General features: G+C 40.0%; 1 protein-coding gene across 1 annotated transcript in view; it reads left to right on the top strand.

The window, feature by feature from the left end:
- Nucleotides 1-22201, top strand: part of PHEX (phosphate regulating endopeptidase X-linked) — a 141089-nt gene that overhangs the window by 35232 nt on the left and 83656 nt on the right. The window contains exons 4-9 of the mRNA XM_073328113.1: nt 4694-4780; nt 6864-7090; nt 10509-10577; nt 11992-12108; nt 17473-17556; nt 17876-18021. Coding sequence (XP_073184214.1) covers nt 4694-4780; nt 6864-7090; nt 10509-10577; nt 11992-12108; nt 17473-17556; nt 17876-18021 — 730 coding nt within the window. The remainder of the gene's footprint in view (nt 1-4693; nt 4781-6863; nt 7091-10508; nt 10578-11991; nt 12109-17472; nt 17557-17875; nt 18022-22201) is intronic.

Genomic DNA, 22201 nt, shown 5'->3' on the forward strand with positions numbered 1-22201 from the left:
TGTACTCTGCTATTGTGTCCCTCCACACATTCTGATGAGCTCTGTCAGTGCCAGACAACTGCATGAGCTCAAAGAACATTTCATCGCGTGTGTGTTTTTTTCACTGCCTTATCTGAGATAGCCTTTGGGACGGAGGAGGGAGGTTTGAAACATTTGCAGCTGCTGGAGGAAAAAAAGGGAGTGAAGTATTTTAAAAGATACATTTTACAGAACAATAGCTATACTCTTTCACGGTGAACAACACTATTCACATTACATAGCACATGTGATTTTGGTACAAGGTCGCATTTTGCATCTTATATTGAGTGCCTGCAGCTTTGGTGTTAGAGATCACACACGCAGTGCCAGGCAACAGAATTCGGCTTGCAGACGGCCATGGTAAGCCATACTCTTTCAGCTTCTGCAACCTGCATAACAGCAGAGCCCTCCTTTCCCATACCAAGCAAAGCCCATTGAGTTGGCCATTTAGTGCACTTGAAAATTGGACCCTGGTCTCCCTTGAAAATTTGGCCTATATGTGTCTGTTTCTCTACTACTTGGGTCTCCCACCCCACTCTGTTTTTCTTACACCATAATAGTAATAATAATTAATAATAAAAAGCTTTAAGACTAATAAGACTCAAAGAGCAACAATGTACTCTGAATGATTTTTATTTTAGTTTATGGGATACAAGAAGAAGAAAGAGGAAATGTAAAGTCTCTAGCACAGCATGTGTTTCCTCTGTAGCAGGCTGCAGCAATTCATAGAACAAAATGACTGTCAAAATCTGTGTAACGCTGACAGACCCTACATTCCCTTCTCTTTTTGTGGTGCTTGCCTTCGTTTATTGCACATATCAGTGTCTCACTATTCCGGCTTCCTTTATTAGTTTCACACACTTCCCCTGTATTTCAGAACCCTCCATCCCATAGTAATATCAGTGTCATTTCTCCTTTTTGTTAATTTTAACCTTTGCAACCCTCCTCTTAGGTCTCTACTTCTCTTATCAGTTTTACCCCCTCACTTCCTCCATGTCTCAGACCCCCTTTTCTTGTCACTTTCAACAGCCTTGGGAATCAAATTATCAGTAGTGGCTAGCAGCAGGCTGGATTACACATGAACTCTAATAGTGACACGTAGACCAGGCACCAGTGGGTTAGGTTATATTGGCAAGTAACCAAGAGAAGAGGAAGCATGCCCATGTTAGAGAATAGGAGACAATACGGAATGGTATTGTGCATCTCCACAGCTTCAGATGGCACATTCTTTGATAAGATGGACTGTGCAGAGTCTGAAAGTTTTGAAATTAGTTGTGTTTTCATACAGTAATTTTGTTATGCTTTATTTTTTGAAAGGGATCCTTGGAGGGCTAACACTCTCTTTAGGGTTAAAAGGAAACTATGTTTTCACAAACTGAAATAAGAAGATAAAACACGCACACGAGTGATATTAAAAAATCTGTATTAAAAGAACATTATTTAGGTTGCAAAGCCAAGCACTTGAAAGGTAGGAGATGCCAGGCTTACAGTTGCCTGTGCAGCCTTAATTCTGCCCCCTTGTACATCCTGTGCACTGAATGAAGCAAGCATCTTGTGGGAAAAGTAATAGAGGACTATGTAATTAAAGACTGTATCATAACACATATGTACAACGGCGCTGGAATTAAGGTTGCACAAGTAAGTGCAAATCTAACACTTTCTAACTTTTGAGTGCTTGAGTCTGAAAACTAATTAAGTTTCTTTTAATATAGCTTTAAATGTAATTTTCTAGGGTGTTTTAAAAGGAAAAAGGTTCTATCATGTGTGACTGTAACCATCCCCCCCCCCATCATCATCATAGTTTTGACTCTGAACCGTTAACACCGCAGTACAAATTGCAACCACTGGATCTTCAGGACTAACTACATGGGCTGTAAGCAGCAGAATGCTGTTATCCCAGAAGGTGGACCATTGGGTGCAAGTGCTAGGTTGTGAAGGGGGATCCCAGCCTGGCCTGGCTCTCTTCCCTCTTTCTCTAGCCCCCCACTAGGAATTGGCATAGTTCCTGCCCCACTTGGTGCCCACAGAGGGTGGGATGGACTATGTGGTGGGTTCGGACGGTGGTTGATCTTGTGTGCAGTTTCTCTGTTTTGCTTCCTATTCCCTACCTTTGGGAGTTAGAGGAGCTGCAACTCCATCTCCTCAGAGGGACAGGGGGATGGCTGCTAGGGAACAGGTGTTCAGCCTAAGTGGGGAGATTGCAGTGTGGGGTGATGAAACCTTGCTCCATGTTGGAACTCTCAGAAGAGGGCAGAGGCCACTGGGCCCATGTGGCTGGTCTGGGGATGGGGGGACCCTTGCCTAGCCCACTACAGCTGCTCCGGCAGCTCCCAGATATTCCTGTTGCTGCTACTTTAGTGCTGACATGAGCCTGGCCTTAGAATTTTTGTGTACAGTTATTATTCTGGCAATCTGCCAACACTTTTCCTGAGGAACACAAGCAAGAGAAGAGAAATGGGAATTTTTAACAGTTTATACCTCAGCAAAAAATGAACAGAATTTCCTGAGACAATGAAAAAGCACTTCTCTAGCCCGAGCACGTTCCAGCTGCCCAATATCAAAGGCCTCCTGCAAACAATGGTGTGAGAGTTTCTCACAGGAGTGGTTGCAAGAATCCTTCGCACGGCTAAATATAGAGGTTGCTACCAGCTCTTCCTATAATATGTGTGTATGTAGATATAGATACAAAGAGACCCGGTCCTCCTCCTCTTTCCTCACTCTTCCTCAAGTACGTGGTAGCAAAGAGAATTTTAGTACTTGAAAGTTTTCACACATGGCAGTTTAAATAGAAGGATGTCCAAATTGTGCATTTGAATATTCGCATTAGCACCTCAGGATACAAAAAGCAGAGAGGGAGAGGCCTGAACCAGAACACCAGATTGGAATCCTCTTAAACTAAGGGGCAGTTTGGATCCAAATCTGAACTTTGAGGCTAGGTCACATGTCTGCTGTAAAGAGCGTTTATACCCCCAAAGACCTAATTTGAGGATCAAAATGCAGGATTTAACCATCTTGTTAAGATTCCTATTTTTGAAAACTGAGCTTCTTGTGTTTCACAGTCAGAATATTCTTTGCAAAATTTTTATTTTTTTCTAAGCAAATTGGAAGTGTCTTGCTCTCTGTCATTCTTTGCTGTAATGTAATGAGTGTTACAGCTGCTTCTTGTAGCAAGTAAGAAAAAAAAAAGTTATTCAGTGGAAAGCACCGGGTCTGATTTTAATAGTATTTTATGTTAGTGTAGTTCTAGAGTTGGTTTTATTTTATTTTAGCTTATGGTCTTCCCCTCTTCTGGGCTTTAGCTAGGCTTTAGCTATCCAACGTTGTTAGCTTCCAATTTTCATGACTGTTGCAACTCCCTGGCAAGAAACAGAAATGATAGCATTGGCTTTAGTAGGAGGCTATTTTTCATTTTTAGATTTATTGAGATCTGAATCACAGTTCCCTTTAAAATTTCATATTTAAAGCTTGGACAGATCTGATAATCCTGTTTAAAAAATAAAGGGCTTGAGCTACTTCCATTGAGAACTTTGCTCATGAGCCTTCTGGTAGAGATATGTTGGTGACAGCTATGATGTTGTGTTTATGGAGCTCAGAAATATTGATAAGATTGAGATTTGAAATAAAATCTATCAAGAATTGTGCCCTGCAGTAGACTGGGGGAGATTCATATCTGAAACTAAAATAGCATTATCATGTTAAAAATGTCTTTAAAAACCAACCAACCACTTTTGTTGTTGTTATTTTTGGTATTTATTCTGTCATAATAAGACAATTTTAACCACTCAAAACTGATGACAGCCACACTGTTGTCAAGGTATTAATACAGAACTTCACCTGCAGTTCTGTGCTACATCATGCGTTAGTGTAGCTGGCAGGAGAATTTTTGTTGTCTTCTGCAATTTTTTTCTGTGTGTAGATTTTTGCTCCTCAAATGGGTGGATGTGAGTTGTATTTGTAATATTCTTTATGGCAGATCCTTCAAGCTTCTGAGTGCCTCCTGAGAAATGCTTAGTTCCTTAAGCACTTACTGAAGACAGTGGCCATTATGGGCACTCATCCTCATAGTCTCTAGTATTGTACCTGGTAGAGAGAAAGCTACCCCATTCCTCCAGCATGGAATTGACTGTCATCACCAAGCTTCACTCTTGTGCCCTTCCTATATGAGACAACAGTGGGGACAGTGGTATGGTAAATTATTGGAAAAGGCAGTGGCCAAAAAATGAAAAGGTGCCCCTGGTAAATAGTGGTATAGAACAGCATTGGCCCTGGAATGAAAAGACTTGTTCAGCTGCTTGCAAGCTCTATCCTCCCCGACCCTGCCTTAAAAGACAAAGGATGAGCTATATTGTGCAATGATTTTCACTTCATAATGCAGTTTTTAAAAAATTGTACCTTAAAGCTTGGGTTTTAAAGTCATTTGAAAGTCTCCTCCTTATTGGCTCTCTCTCCTCCCAACTCTTTAGAGTAACTCAGTTTAAGTACCCTGGAAGGGGTAAGGTTTGAGACAACCCAGCCAGGATTTAAAACTGTTGGTTTGAGGAGATGAGTGGTATTTAGACCATGAAGTCATCCCACAATGATACATTTTCCAACCAGTGGCATGATTTAAAAAACAAACCAAACTCTGCATTTTCCAAGGCCTGGGAGAAACTTATTTTACTGTGTATGTTCACAGCACTGCTACAGAAACCTATCAGCAAGAGACGGGACAGTGAAGCTGTACAGAAAGCCAAAATCCTTTACTCATCGTGTATGAATGAGAGTAAGTAACTTGATTTTGTTTGGGGGCATGGGAGGGCTGTATATTACCTGTATTAGGCTCTGACGTGCTAACAGAAGAAAGCAGTGAAAGCTTAGGCCTAGTCCCTGCAGTTGTACCTATGCAGGCTGACATTTGTACTCACTGAACTAAGTGAGGCTCCAAGCAAATGCAAAGATCCACTCACAGCGATCTAGTTACAAGTTCCGTGTCTTATTTTGTCAGTGAAGTCAGGCAATGTGCCTCTGAATATACAAAGGCACAAGATACTATATTTATGTAGTTCTCCTTTGAAAAGTGATTATGCTTTAAGGGACTCTCAAAGCGATGTGGGAGCATTGACTGGCAGGTTAAATGAGTAAATTGTTTTATAGAATCCTCTGATGGAATTGTTCAGCTGGCAACTAAGGACCAGATGGCTCCAAACTTTACCATCGAGGCTTGTGCCCTCAGGCTTCTCACTCTGAACCCCTGAGTCTATATCACATAGCCAGTTTTCAGCCTCTACAATAAATATTTGTCACCCCTGCTCCTCAACACTAACCAAAGTGTCTCCTCTATTATCATACTAGTGTGTACAGTTATGGCCTGAGGATTTTGGAGAGGGTCAGTGAGGTGATACTTTGGGACACACCCCAAACTCAGTGGAGTCATTTGACACTGAAAGGGTGGGTGGCAGAGTGAATGAGATCAGGATCTTTAGGCCCCTCAGTCTTTTGCTGGGCCTCCCCTGCTTGTTCTCTTTGACCTTAGCGAACGATTTCCATCAAGTTGTTTTCATAAACAAGCTAGAAACTTTTTCATTTTTTCTAATGAAAATTGAAATTCTTCTTTGCATTCCTATTTCCCCTATATCGGGGGCATCGAAATGGTAGGGCCCACAAGCCAGCTCTTCAAGTGGGCCCGGACAGCAGAACCCCCTCAAAGTATCTCTGGGATGGTCTGCAGTATTCCTTGCTCTCTCCTCTCATGAGTGCAGCTGTTGTGTCTTCAGCTAGCCCTAGACTAGGTTGTGGTTTCTTGTAACTCCATCTCCATTTTCAACTCTCACAGTCTCTTCACCAGTCACATCTGATTGTGCATGTCTCTAGAACCTCCACCTCCCAAAAATCTCATGATGCCCTAATGTCTTCACAAGGGGCTGGTACTGTGACATGTGTTTTACTTTTGTCTCTTCTGGGTCAAATGCAGTTAGCAATTTATCTTTAAAGTTTCTGGAATCTCTTGAGTCGGTTCCTTTTGCGGGTGGGGGATCAAACCTGGTAGACTTGGTTCCTCAACGTGTTCCTCTGTCGTTTTCTCAGAATTTTTTTTAGAAGTTGTTCCCCCCACCCCGTCTTATGGAGTATTTCTTTTTTGATGCTCCAACATGCTGTGAAGCTGACTGACTAAATGATTTTTCTGTTGCACACTCCATTGTATTCTCTCTCTGGCCACTCCCATTCCCTCTCAATTTTGTTTGCAAATAGCAAGTATTCTTCTGACCCAATCAAACTCCTATGCCAGTTGTTGAGCAGTCTCCAGCAGGATTTTGTCACTGCATGTTATTTCATTCCCTGTTAGACCACAACCATTATTTAAAAGGCAAGTGTAGTTTTTCATCCCATTTTCTTAAATAACAAATGACATTTCTATCAGTCTTTGGGTTTTCCACAGAGTTCGTCACTGTAGTACCTAAGCCGATTCTTACTTTATATTTTAAATCTGACCTAGATCATCACTATGTATTATTTATCTGAAACATTTCTTCCATTGGCTGTGATGAACATACTGTAGAATTAGAGTATAGAGAGGTTTACATTCCAAGGACAGGCACAGAGCAGCTGAATGCAATGCAAGTTTCTCCTTGCCCAGGTTATCCATGCTTGATTTGGATAAACTATGATAAAGGAGTCATATACTCTTATTTTCAGAGGCGTCTTTTCAGCAAAAGACCAGCCAAGGCATTAAGTTTGAGCTATTCTGTTTAGTCTTGCCTAGAAATTGATCAGTCTATAAACATTTCTATCTCATTGGCATGACTTTATACCCACTACTGGATTTGAATTGTCTGGAACTTAACTGTTGGTACATCTTGCCATTTAAGATAAAATTGAAAAAGTGGATGCAAAGCCACTATTAAATATACTGAAGAATTCGCTGTTCCGTTGGCCTGTGCTGGAATCTAACATCGGACCTGAAGGACAATGGTCAGAAAGGAAGTTCAGCATGCTCCAGACCCTTGCAACTTTTCGTGGCCAGTATAGTAACTCGGTCTTCATCCGTTTGTACGTGGCTCCTGATGACAAAACCTCCAATAATCACATCTTAAAGGTACAGTATAACATTTCTAATATGCTACTTGTCATAGCTATGTGATCCATTTAAGAAAGTGAGTTCAATACTGTGCTAATTTAAGTTCAGCTGTAGCCATTAGTACCCAGTGGCTTGCACATATACATGATCACCCATATATGGGAATTTAGAAGCCACTAGATACCAAATGCTACACTATCATGGGTGAAAAACTTATGTAGCTAGGATATTTTATTCCTTAATAGGGCAGAATTGTGAGTAAAATACATTCCTGATGAATCAATATCCAAGATCAATGTGGGTATCCAAATGAGGTCAGAATCTGATTCTTGCTGGTTTTTGTGTCCTATATGTGAAGCATCAGTTGTATGATGAGGAATTTTTTTTCTGTGAAGATAAAAGATGGTGTATCATTTGCAAGTATTACAAATTTGGGATTTTCCACCTTTTTAGACACTTAATTGGTGGAACTAATATATTGTCATATATTGATATGTCATCATTCATTTCATATGATCCCCAAACTCATTCATGCTTTAAATACAGGAGTCACTTAACCTTTCAGTGAAATGCAGTCACTTCTGCAGCATAACATGGCTGCAGGTTAGCAATGCATGCTAACACTACACAACAATTTAGGGCAGCAAATGATTTAAAATATGTTACCTAGCTGTATCCTATTGAAACTCCAGAGGGAATTTAGGGAGGTAGTTGTCACTAGGACAGGTAGAATTTAGGTAGGCAGGTTGTCACCTGGGTTAACATGTGAGACTTGGTCCAAATTTTTGTTGCTTTTTAAACCGTATAACCCAGCCCACCAGTTACCAGCAATGAGATTGTATGTCTGTGCTAGAGAGAGTTAAAGGCAAAGTGGAAAGTGACCGGTCACAACAGTGAAATAAAATGGGTGATCCTTATATAAAAGTTGCCTTCTGGGCACTACATAGATTGCATAGGGATACTGTGGAAACTTAACTTTTCTGACACTAGATTTGTTATTGATTTTGGGTCACAGTTTCCAAAAACAGGTCAGGGATATGCAACTGACATACATTTTTATATTTCTAACATTCCCTTAAAGAGATTCTTTCCACTGCTCCTTGAGTCAATAGTAAATCAAGTTAACGAGCCACTTCCTTGTTTTCATTAGTGGATTCCCATGTACAGACTACTTGAATGATGATCAGATCCTGGCAGGAATATTTTGGCCAAAGGTCTTTTTCTAATGGGTAAAAGACTAGAATCAGTATGGGAAGTATTTTCCAAGAAGCTATTTAGGTAACCCAACTCACCCACGTAAATTGTTGGTTGGGACAGATCCTTTTGCTAGTCTCCTAGTGACGGATTATACCTACTAGTGTGTCCACTGAATCTGCGTAGTAGTATTTAAGTACATAAGTAACTGAACAACTGCACATTCTGAATGACTGCTCATTGCTAATTTGATTAGAAGCTCGATTTGCAGAGTGCCTCTGCCAATATTCTGCTTAGTAACTAAATGTTTTAATTAATTCCCAGGAGGGTAGATGTGTAATGAAGTATTTAAATCTATTTACCAGAAGAGAGAGATTTTTAACGTTCTTAGCCTTTCTCTTTCAGTATGACAGGTTCATGAGCAATGTGGTTCAGATGAAAAAAAAAAAAACTACTCAATATCCAACCTGAACCTTTTTCTGAGGGCTAAAGGAGTTGGTTAGCTTCCCTTTGCTTTTGGTGTTTCTCACATCTTTGCACTTCTTGGTTTCAACTAGAATATATTTCCAGCCCTAGTGCAGCCAAGTATAAAAAAATTTGGAAGAAACTCTGTTCTTCCAAGACTTCAAGCCTGATTTCTAGACCAAAAAAGTTTGGCTAAGTTCAGATAAGCATTTAAATCATTGGATGATTACTTAAAACAAACAAAATCATCCAAGGTCCACTATTGATGTTGTAGATACTTTCTTTTCACTTGGACATGTTGAGAAATAGTACAGTGATATTGTTTCTCAGAAATCATAAAGCTGTCGAGTATCATTGCTGTGTGCTTTTGAACAACTAGAGGAGTCTTCCTAAGTTCCACCTGAGGCAGTGATTTCTATGAATAATTTGTATTATTCTGTATAAGATATGTTACAAAAGCTTTCAAATAGCCGGTGATATAGAAATGACACTCCAGTTCTTTTTATTTATTTCAAATTCTAAAAAAAATTCACCTATTTAAACCTCCCACCAAATTTAATAAATATAAATATGATATATTGATATTATTTATTTCTTTCTGTTTCTAAAAATGTGCCTGTGTAAAACTATATACGTACATCTAATGTTTGTTCATTGGGCAGCACATCATATTTTTAAAAAACAAAATTCTCCAGAGTAGAATCTTGCAGCAACCACACTGCTGTTGGTGGCCTCATCAATATATTATTCAGTGTTTTGAAGTTGATTGTGCCTTCAGAATGGGCGTCTGTACCTCAGTCTAACATGAGCCAAAAGAGTGCTTTGGGAAAAATGAGAGTTTCCAGAAGTAATTTAAAAAAAAATTGACTTCAGAGGGAGTTTGCCTGATGAAGGACTTGCAGCAATATGCAAATATCCTGGCATGATTATTTCATCCTGCAGAGCAAATATAAATCAGTGTGAACCCTAAACGTGCCCTATAACGATTCTCTGAAAAAGGTTTCAGAACCATCTTTTCAACAGTAGGACAATCTCATTTATATTGCAGGTGGTGGTTTGTTTGTTTCTTGGGGCTTCTAAAGCTTCATTGAGTATGATGGAGTTGAGGTCAGTCTGAGTGTGGTTAATGCCATGCAGTGCACTTTAAAGTTTTCTGCCTGTGAGAGTTCCTGTGGGATCTGTCACAGTGTTGCACAACTGATTGTACGTTAGTGTTATAGGACAGCGTAACAGGGCAGCGTGCCCCTTTAAAGGTCAGGGGAGCCGGGGAGCAGCCTGTCCTGTTCTGAAGAGGAGCCCAGCAGGCAGGAGCTGGGAATCATCTGTCCCAGCTAGACAACATTTAGTGATTGGTGCTAATGGATCCCAGTCAGGGGATATTATTGAGGGCCCCAGTCTCATGAGTCTGGTTGGGACCAGGAGAAGGCTCGGAATGCACACTCTGGCTGCAATAGATGGCTGCAAGAGAGCAGGAAAGTCCTACGGACCCCCCTACACTGGGCTAAGGTCAGTGCCTTAAGCTCTTGCAGGCCAGAAAGCCCCACAATCTTAGCTGAAGAACGCATTACAGTTTTTTTGTGTTAGAGTCCTGAAGAGCTGGACTCTTGGGCATGGCCAGTTGTTTATCCCAAACTGGTGATCAGATCCACTAGCCTCTATATCACCTATTCTAACCACCAGAAAAATACCACTCCTATTGGTGGCTGTTAATTGTGTGTATGTATGTAATACAGACTATATAAGGAGTATTATATACTTTTCCTGTTTATTTTAACAGCTGGACCAAGCAACCCTGTCTCTAACAGCACGGGAAGATTACCTTGATAATACCACAGAAGCTAAATCTGTAAGTATTAGTAATTTGAGTTTTGATAAATCATTTTCACACTAAGAATTTTTTCTTTTTAGCTGAGCTCCAAATTGAGATTGGGCTCTGTGGTCTGCTATTTATGCTTGTTTATACTACAGTTAATTGCACGTCTCTTGTTCTCATCCAGAGTATTCTTCATTTTAGAAAAAAATATAAAAAATAATTCAGCTCTGCTTTTCCTCTGAACCAAACCTGAACCTTATAGTAAGTTTTGGCTTGGTTCAATTAAACCATGTAAAATGGTCTAATGTCTCTAAGCACCAACACTGTATTAAGTTCTGGTATTTTAGATCATTATTGTCAAATACATTTAGATGTATTTAATCCCAGAATGAGGAGGCCCTCAACAGGTTCCAAGATCTTCAGTTTCTTTTCTTCCTATGGCCCCTTCCAAACCTCTTCATGCTCATAGTTGAGTAGGGATTGCAAGGTCCAAAAGTGTTCAATGATTATTTAGTACTTGCAACACCTTTTCCCCTAAGTATAATGGAAAATTATGCAATGTCCAGCACTTGTAACCCCAGACTCAATAAATATATCCCCACAATCTTCATGGGGCTGTAGCAATTGCCCTCATCCAAGTTCTGACCCTTTTCCTTCCCCCTCCCAGCTCTCAGGTGAGCTAGTGAGTTTTCCAATGGCATCCCTCTGGCCAGGTGGTGTCTCTCCAGTGAATTACATCTACCAGAAGGTGAAATATTTACTTAATTGGAGTATAATTTTATTCCTGTCTTGAATGCTGGCCAATAGGATTCTACCTGATGCCCTCTAAGACATCAGAGGATCTAGGGCACCCAAAAGGTCAGTGCAAGACTGGAGGAGGAGAGTGAGTTGTTGCAGAGAGATCGTTCTAGGAATGTATTTTCTATACAAATATACATATCCCATTCCTTTGTAAAGGCTTGTCTGTACACAGACTTAGTGCACGGCAAGCTGGGGTGTAAATCTACAGCACACTAGCTTACCATGAACTGGCCACGTAGACCCAGCTACGGCACGCTGTTTGATACAGTAGTACGTCAAAGCACCATAGTGAACTTCTAGTCTACATGGCCACTAGTGCATGGCATGCTAGTGTGCTGTAGATTTACAGCTTGGCTTGGTGTATACTAACTCTCTGAGCTCTAACATGTGTAGGTAAGTCTCAATCCAACACCATTTGGTATGTTTTGAAAGCTATATTCAGTGAACCACAAGAGAGATCCTGTCAGCACAGTACTGTTATGGTGTTATTTCCCTGGTTCTCCTGTGGTGGAATCAAACCAGTCTCACAAAATGCTTATCTTCCACTTGAAACAATGACTTAAAAATGCAGAATACTTTTCTTTTTACTGCTACAGCCACCCTTAGACGTAACTGCAATGCTCATTTCATTCTTCTTTCTCTTCAGTACAGAGAAGCCTTTTTGCAGTTCATGATTGATACTGCAGTGCTTTTGGGTGCTAATGCCTCGCGGGCAGAGTCTGATATGAAGTTAGTTCTGAAACTGGAAATTAAAATAGCTGAGGTTAGTAATTTTCTCATGTGTAATTGTAACTAACTGCTAAAATGATGCATGAATTGAAGCAATACTATATTAGTGGTTTTCCTTTGTGCAATTATTTTATATTAACATACTTTGTAACATTTCTTGAAAGGTGAAGTGGAGGGGTAGAAACAGTAGTGAAAATATGAAAAAGAAAAGCCCAAAGCAAACCTTCTGCATTAGTTAACTGTTAACTTGGAAACCTGTTCTGAAATAACCAACCATAGGAGTATAGTCCATCCTTTAAATCTGCAAAATAATTATTCGTTTGAGTTTTGATGTAGGCTGTTTTAGTTAGAGGTGTCCCCCATTGTGCAATCAGCTGGGCAATGTATTAACATTAACGTATGCTTGTGAGGAAAGTTGAAGTAATTGTTGAAGTAATACCATTAAGTATTATCACAAACAGTTTTACATCTATGACAGGTTTCAGAGTAACAGCCGTGTTAGTCTGTATTCGCAAAAAGAAAAGGAGTACTTGTGGCACCTTAGAGACTAACCAATTTATTTGAGCATAAGCTTTCGTGAGCTACAGCTCACTTCATTGGATGCATGCTGTGGAAACTGCAGAAGACATTATATATAAGACACAGAGACCATGAAACAATACCTCCTCCCACCCCACTCTCCTGCTGGTAATAGCTTATCTAAAGTGATCACTCTCCTTACAATGTGTATGAAAATCAAGGTGGGCCATTTCCAGCACAAATCCAGGTTTTCTCACCCCCCCCACCCCAAAAACACACACACACAAACTCACTCTCCTGCTGGTAATAGCTTATCCAAAGTGACCACTCTCCTTACAATGACAGGTTTCAGAGTAACAGCCGTGTTAGTCTGTATTCGCAAAAAGAAAAGGAGTACTTGTGGCACCTTAGAGACTAACCAATTTATTTGAGCATGAGCTTTCGTGAGCTATAGCTCACTTCATCGGATGCATACCGTGGAAACTGCAGCAGACTTTATATATACACAGAGAATATGAAACAATACCTCCTCCCACCCCACTGTCCTGCTGGTAATAGCTTCATCACTTTAGATAAGCTATTACCAGCAGGACAGTGGGGTGGGAGGAGGTATTGTTTCATATTCTCTGTGTATATATAAAGTCTGCTGCAGTTTCCACGGTATGCATCTGATGAAGTGAGCTGTAGCTCACAAAAGCTCATGCTCAAATAAATTGGTTAGTCTCTAAGGTGCCACAAGTACTCCTTTTCTTTTTTCTCCTTACAATGTGCATGATAATCAAGGTGGGCCATTTCCAGCATAAATCCAAGTTTAACCAGAACGTCTGCGGGGGGGGGTGTTAGGAAAAAACAAGGGGAAATAGGCTACCTTGCATAATGACTTAGCCACTCCCAGTCTCTATTTAAGCCTAAATTAATAGTATCCAATTTGCAAATGAATTCCAATTCAGCAGTTTCTCGCTGGAGTCTGGATTTGAAGTTTTTTGTTGTAAGATAGCGACCTTCATGTCTGTAATTGCGTGACCAGAGAGATTGAAGTGTTCTCCGACTGGTTTATGAATGTTATAATTCTTGACATCTGATTTGTGTCCATTTATTCTTTTACATAGAGACTGTCCAGTTTGACCAATGTACATGGCAGAGGGGCATTGCTGGCACATGATGGCATATATCACATTGGTGGATGTGCAGGTGAACGAGCCTCTGATAGTGTGGCTGATGTTATTAGGCCCTGTGATGGTGTCCCCTGAATAGATATGTGGGCACAGTTGGCAACGGGCTTTGTTGCAAGGATAGGTTCCTGGGTTAGTGGTTCTGTTGTGTGGTATATGGTTGCTGGTGAGTATTTGCTTCAGGTTGGGGGGCTGTCTGTAGGCAAGGACTGGCCTGTCTCCCAAGATTTGTGAGAGTGTTGGGTCATCCTTCAGGATAGGTTGTAGATCCTTAATAATGTGTTGGAGGGGTTTTAGTTGGGGGCTGAAGGAGACGGCTAGTGGCGTTCCGTTATTTTCTTTGTTAGGCCTGTCCTATAGCAGGTGACTTCTGGGAACTCTTCTGGCTCTATCAATCTGTTTCTTCACTTCCGCAGGTGGGTATTGTAGTTGTAAGAATGCTTGATAGAGATCTTGTAGGTGTTTGTCTCTGTCCGAGGGGTTGGAGCAAATGCGGTTGTATCACAGAGCTTGGCTGTAGACGATGGATCGTGTGGTGTGGTCAGGGTGAAAGCTCGAGGCATGTAGATAGGAATAGCGGTCAGTAGGTTTCCGGTATAGGGTGGTGTTTATGTGACCATTGTTTATTAGTACTGTAGTGTCCAGGAAGTGGATCTCTTGTGTGGACTGGACCAGGCTGAGGTTGATGGTGGGATGGAAATTGTTGAAATCATAGTGGAATTCCTCAAGGGCTTCTTTTCCATGGGTCCAGATGATGAAGATGTCATCAATATTGCGCAAGTAGAGTAGGGGCGTTAGGGGACGAGAGTTGAGGAAGCGTTGTTCTAAATCAGCCATAAAAATGTTGGCATACTGTGGGGCCATGCGGGTACCCATAGCAGTGCCGCTGATCTGAAGGTATACATTGTCCCCAAATGTAAAATAGTTATGGGTAAGGACAAAGTCACAAAGTTCAGCCACCAGGTTAGCCGTGACATTATCGGGGATAGTGTTCTTGACGGCTTGTAGTCCATCTTTGTGTGGAATGTTGGTGTAGAGGGCTTCTACATCCATAGTGGCCAGGATGGTGTTATGAGGAAGATCACCGATGGATTGTAGTTTCCTCAGGAAGTCAGTGGTGTCTCGAAGGTAGCTGGGAGTGCTGGTAGCGTAGGGCCTGAGGAGGGAGTCTACATAGCCAGACAATCCTGCTGTCAGGGTGCCAATGCCTGAGATGATGGGGCGCCCAGGATTTCCAGGTTTATGGATCTTGGGTAGTAGATAGAATATCCCAGGTCAGTCTCTAAGGTGCCACAAGTACTCCTAGTTTTACATCTAGCTTTCCTGTTGAAATATTTTGTTGTATTTTAGAACATTATGGCCACCTGAATTGTGTGGACTCTTGTTTGTTCAATTACAGAATGATGGGTTTAGTCAATCAATATTCGATTTGTATCTGCATGAAAAATGAGGCCATGGGAACAAAATGGATCCCTCCTCACTCCTATAGAATTTATACTTGCTTTTTACCCATAAAACTCCTAGAACTCTGGGAACTTTTTGGAGACAAAGGCAACATTTGTGGTGGCCCTGTGCTTCTTGCCCCCGGACCCACAAGCCAGCGTGGCTCCTGCAGGGACTTTGCTCCCAGGCGTTGCACATCCTGCTTGCATTCCTGTGAACTCCTTTGGTCAGGGTTCCTGTGAACTCCTTTGAGCAGGAAGGGTTTCATTCAGTGGTGACGAACTGTTATAAATTAGGGCTGCCCCATCAGCATTAATGTACATGGAGTTCATGGTTCCTGGACAATGCCATGGAGAGCAGCCATCCATCCATCTCATCACCTCCTAACATGTGGAACCTGAAATCTATTGGAGAAACTTGTTGGGGAAGGATAGTGAGTAGCCTGCCATAAAGCCAGCCCTCTCCCCTTTCACACACAAACATTATTTGTCTTGATGTGCTGATTTCTGGTGCTGCTTTTCACAGAGTAGAAAGTAGAAAGATTTTCTTTTTTGCAGAATTTGGGGTGATCCAAGATGGCAGCAGCATATCAAATCAAGCATTCGGCTTTATTTTATTCAAGACAGCGCCATACAGAACTTGCTTCATTGCAATGAGCATATTCTTCACTGTCTCTCATTAGATTGGAAAAGCAATACGTGTTTGTTCAGCTCTTCAGTGACACTGCAAATAGGTGCACTTTTTCCAGACTTTGCCGTCACTTGTGGCTGCGGTAAAATTCCTTCGATAAAGCCGGACAGACTTTTAATTCGTTAATTTAGTGCACATGTGAAGCTGCCACATAGAGGAAATGGACCCTAAGGGCCGTCAGGGTCAATAATAGTCACTGAGAAACATAATACACTGAGAGTGATAATTATTGCTGTTCAAGAAAAAAAAATGCCCTAAAATATAGATATGAATAAAGACCTGAATCCAATGGTTTTGATTAACAAGTCCCTGGTGAATGTAATTGGTTGTATAAACATCCCTGTGTAACTACAAGACAGACATTAACTCTTTTTATCTCTTGTGTTTATATATATATACTGTGTGCCCTATATTCATTTTAAGTGAACTTACCTGGGGAGGACTTGTTCAGGGAGAGAAGTAGCAAGAATGGAGGGAAAATATTTCCGAGAACAGATCCTGTGATTAGAAAGGAGATGGAGTGTATAGAGAGAGTTTGAGGGAATGTTGGAAGCAGGACTTGTGTGGAGGAGAAAAGCTAAGATTTCAGGTAGGTGTGAGTGACTGTGAACTACACACAGGTAGGAGAATTTTGTGGGGGGAAAGAAAGTAGAGCATAAAGGATGAGTTTAAATATTTGTCAGATGGCCGGGGGAGAGGAGTGGTACCTGTAGGCATGGAGAAAAATGGAAGTTTAAGCAGGAAAAAGTGGGAAGATTTCAGGGAGTAGAGCCTGTGGGAAGTGGGGGAAGAAAAAGATGACATATGTGAGGGGCAGTGGGGGACGGGAATTAAAATATCTGAGGGACGTCATATTTTCTGTATGGCTTAAGCAAAAGCCAGAGAAACTTGGTGTGGGAATTTGGGTCAGAAAACTGCCATTAGTTTGGTTGATCTGGAGTCTTGCCATCTGTGTCATGTTCAGTTTAAATGGAGTTGATTGTATAGAAATTACCTTAGAATTAGGCTGGAACCAGCATCTGAAATCCTAACACCTTTGAACTTTGAGGACATTTTGAACTGGATCTGAACTTTGTGCTTGGACTATTTTTTTTATTATGGACAAACTGAAACCTTGGAATCTGGATAATCCTCATAATTTATGAATGGGCCTAGTTTTCTCTGTAGTATTTCTTTTTGACCAGATGCTTTTGAGGAGGTGGAATGGACTTCTAGTTGAGGTGATGGAGTGAAGAAGTATTAATGGACTAAATCTGGCTCCCACTTATGCTGCTAAAATGTGAATGGAGTGACTAGTAATATAATGTGGTGTAATTGGAGCAAAATTTGGCCAAAAGTTTGAAAAGAAAAAATACTGGATAACATACTGAAGAGTAATAAGTTAAAATAACATTAGTTAGCTTTGTGGTTTAGGATAGCTAACTTTCCTTTGAGGATCGGGAGGCAATTTGTTGCTATGAACTTTTTTTTTTTTGCAGCTAGACTGAGGTAGTTCTCACAAACAATATGATGGGTATTAACAAAGTAAGAGAAGGATGTTTAAACATATATTTATTTTCATTTATATTCTCTAGATAATGATTCCACAGGAGAATCGAACCAGTGAGACTATGTACAATAAAATGAACTTATCTGAACTTAGCACCATGATCCCTCAGGTTGGTGGAAGTTAACTGGAAAATTGCTCTAATGTCTGGCCTATGTAACTAACCATTTACAACTGAAGGTGCTTCAAATGTGCAAAGGACAGCATTTTAAATGAACATTAGTACAAACAGGTATTCTCTACTATAATTGTTGTTTTAAATACAGCTGCATCTGTAAGTTCCAAACTATTTGTCATGATGAAATTAAATATATTCTAACTTTTAAATAAGCAAAAACCTTCATGTCATTAAACTGAACCCTGCCAATTAATTATGTCTGATCTTCTCTGTTTGTCAACTGTATTAACTGAGCTTTTCTTTGTCCTTTCAGTTTGACTGGCTGGGATACATCAAGAAGGTGATTGACACTAAACTCTACCCTCACCTTAACGATATAGGTCCTTCAGAAAACGTGATTGTCCGTGCACCCCAATACTTCAAAGATTTGTTCAGGATACTAGAAAAAGAAAGGAAAAAGTAAGGATGATTATTATGTTTTGTAGATTCCAAGGCCAGAAGGGACTATTATGATCATCTACTCTGACCTCCTGTATAACACAGGCCATAAACCTCCCCCAAAATAATTCCTGGAGTGTATCCTCCCCCCCCCTTTTTTTTTTCTTTAAAGCACTCAATTTTGCATTTAAAAAATGCCAGTGATAGAGACTCTACCACAGTTCTTGGTAAATTGTTCAAATGGTTAATTACCTTCACTGTTAAAAATGTGTACTTTGTTTCCAGTCTGAATATGTCTATGTCTAGCTTTAACTTCCAGCCATTGGACTGTGTTATACCTTTGTCTGCTGTATTATCCTGTTCATTCAACTACACTCAAAAGGGTGGGCCAAATCCAGGGCATTTCAATGAGAATCTCAGATGCTCAGCACTCTTTTGGCTCAAGTCTTTACTCAGGCAAACCTCCCATTCGGTTTTGCTTGAATAAAGGCTGAAGGATACAAGCCTTGTAGGTGTTAATTCAATTTCTGACTCAAATAAAAAAAAAAGTGAAACAAAAAAGATCCTGCAGTAAGGTTTGCAATTACAGGTGCATCCAGCTCACCATTCTAACGGACGTTTAAGGCTTGATTCTCCATGGCCTTGCATCTTGTGTAGTCATTTACCCCTGTGAGATGGATGTGTAAAATGCTACTAGATCAGAATGGTAGCATTTTGCACCCACTTTGCTCAGGGATGCAAGGCATGGAAGAACAGTCCCTTAGTATAGAGAGAAATGTATATATTTAAATTGTCTGACTTTGCAATACTCCTTTATTACTGAAACTACCTCACAGCTTATGAATTACCCTGTGGAGCTCCTTGGGTAAGGTAATGATTGCCTCTTACCATCTTTTTATTTTTGGTTGAATGTCTTTCCAAAACCAGTTTATTGCTAACCATGCAATAATATTACTTGGTCACAACATGTCAAACTAAAGTCCTCTATATAAGAACTAAAAAATACTAGACCAAGGCAGAAACTTTATTCTGATATTATTGCACTGTATTTCTTCTCTTAATAATGACATCTTTACATAAATTCAGAATACTTGTAAAATATCAGGCAGATCAGGCAATACTAAAAATAAAAAGTAGTGTGTGTTCCACCTCCAAACAATCAGCTATCATAACCTACTTTAAACAATTCAAACAGACATGACCACAGAACTTCTCCTTCAAATGACTGAACAATACACATTGTGTGGCCTTGATTCTCCATTGCCCTGCGCCTTGGAAAGTCAGTTTCATTCGTGCAAAATGAGTATAAAATGCTTATTTGGTATCATTTTACACCAACTGCACATGTAGCAAGGCAAAGGAGAATTGGTCCTTTTATGTGTATGTCTTGTCGTATATTGCTATACAGCAAAGAGGCTCATTTTATTTACTTCAGTGTCCCATCCTGTAAGGTGCTGGGAGGATTGCGTCCTGCATCTTAATTAAGAGCTAGATGTTGCCTCGCCTTTACGCAGGGGCACAGCAGAGGGAGTAAAGAACCTCCCCTCTCTTGTGAGGCTGGCATATAAGCTGGGCACAGGTTCAGGCCCTGTGTTTACTGGAGTGCAAGAACTGCTCCCTAACTATTGCCCTTGGGCACATGGTGACCCAAAGAAAACGAAAAGTGTGGGAGTAGGCAAAGCCATGACTCTATTTCCCCACACCCCATGTACTGAGCTTCATCCCTTAAGGAGGGCAGCAGTTTGTGAGAGTCCTCAGTACAGGCTATGCCTATATTGTGCCATCTAGTCCTAAGAAAATCAATTCATATGTTGTTTGAAATGGTAAATTATAGCATGATAACTTAAACATAAATAAATTTATTCAGTTACTTTAATATGGCCATTGTTACTCATGTGTTTGTCAAAGATACAAATACATTAATACATAAAATCCATTCAAAGATTCATGACATAGTAACAAAAAAACTTTTTGAGGGCTCTTTACAATTGGCTCTGAAAGTCACTTTATTATCTAGTTTGGAAAAAATAATAACAGGAAAGAATACTTCTCCTCTCCCACCACTCCAATAAGTGTAGAGCAATACACAGAGCCTTATATCTGCCTAAATGGTGAATAAGTTCAAGGATAAATGCTTAAATGTCATATTTTATATAGCATGTGAATGTCAGAAAGGAGTTTAAACAGCAAAATTAATGCAAACAACATGGACTTGATTTTAGATTGTTACAGTAAATATTTCTGTGTTAATATTTCTGTGTTAATATATTCCCCTTGATTCCTGCTTAAGTCCCAGTCATATTTCAGTGGTTATAACATAAATTAATTTCTGAATCACTTCAGGAGATATAGTATCATTAGTGGAGCTAGGTGAATAGCAAGAAAAATTATTTGTGGATATTTCAATGGCATCTAAATAGGATTTTCACTTGGACTGAGTTCCATCCCTTTTCAGGCACAAAATTGTTATTATTTATTAGTATTGTGGTAGCCATAGGAACCCCAGTAATAGACCAGGACTATAGTAGAAAGTTATGTACAAACACAGAAAGAAAAAAAAAAGATTGCCCCAGCTCCAAAGAGTCATACAGTCTAAGTAAAAAGAAAAGGAGTACTTGTGGCACCTTAGAGACTAACAAATTTATTTGAGCATAAGCTTTCGTGAGCTACAGCTCACTTCATCGGATGCATTCGCAATGCCACTGAATGCATCCGATGAAGTGAGCTGTAGCTCACGAAAGCCTATGCTCAAATAAATTTGTTAGTCTCTAAGGTGCCACAAGTACTCCTTTTCTTTTTGCGAATACAGACTAACACGGCTCCTACTCTGAAAACAGTCTAAGTAAATGAAATTTGTTTCAGATAGAGGAAGAAGCAGCTTAAAGGTTAGGTCATCCATTCTGAGAACAGAAACAATATCATGCGAATTAAGTGACAAATCACTCAAGTTGAATATTGAACCCCAGGTATGGATTATTCAATGAAGTATTCACAGAGAATTTTTTGTAAGCAATTGAAAACTGTTTCCTCAGAGCATTCACTGGACCCTTTTGAATAGTGAACAAATTCATTAAAATTGCAGACTGATTGAAGACAACACACAAACCTGAATAGGAGCTAAATTCACTGCATGAGTTTTTCACAGGCCATTATTCACGCAGCTCTAATCAATTCACAGTAACTCCAGCGAATTTAATCAAGATATTGTATGATATGTCCTAGGAATCTTAGATATTAACTTACATCTGTTATATAAGGAATCTGTTCTTTTCTCAAGGCCCGTTTCACTTTTGTTAAGGAGAATTTGTGTACATTGAGAGAAGAACAGTCCCATGTATAACCTGAGAGCAATAAAAGGATTTGTATCCCAAATACAAATCTTTGTAACTGTTACAGTAACAATGATTATAACCCTAACAGAACTCAAACTGAAGAACTACTTTCCTGTTGCTTGTCCTACTGGTCTGGCAAAAGACAAATAACTAACACTCACTTCTCCATAGAATATAATTGAATAAACTTTTAGAAAACTTGAAGACTAGTATTCTCTTTGAACTTCAGGATGCTCCTGCAAAATTAATTGTGGATATGCCCCTGCTGGAGGATGGTAGAGAGAGGTTTAGGAGTGCTCAGAATTTGGTTCCACAATTCAATTAGGAATGCAAAAATGCATGCACCGCGTATGCCTCTCAAGGAAGTCCATTAGTTGGAAAACGTGGATATATTTGTTGAGCTCATATTAAATCTAAAATTATATCTTAAATTAAATCTGTCTACCAATAAATATTGATAAAAATGCTAGCATGATGTCACAAAATTCTAGCATTTTATGTAGGTCTTTATTCACTTTATTCACTGCCAAGGCATTATTGTTCCTTACAGTGTTATCACAAATGCTTGGTCTAGTTCTAAATGTCCCAAGAAACGAGGTTTCTACCACTTCCTTTGGGAGACTATACCACAAACTAACAGACCACTTTGTTAAGAAATAATCATCCTAAACTTTCCAGCTGTAGCAATCATTTGGCAGTCAAAATAGGGCAAAATGTAATCTTCCCCAGGATTACAATAACAAGAACTTTAGTTACATAGAACTTGGGTCTGGGACTTGTGTGTTCAATTCCAGCACTACATCTCAGTATGGGAAGCAAGGCAAATAGCTCACATTTTCTGTGCCTCAGTTTCACCATTGTTAAACTTG

The sequence above is a fragment of the Lepidochelys kempii genome, chromosome 1, assembly GCF_965140265.1.
Source record: "Lepidochelys kempii isolate rLepKem1 chromosome 1, rLepKem1.hap2, whole genome shotgun sequence".
Taxonomy (NCBI): Eukaryota; Metazoa; Chordata; order Testudines; family Cheloniidae; genus Lepidochelys; species Lepidochelys kempii.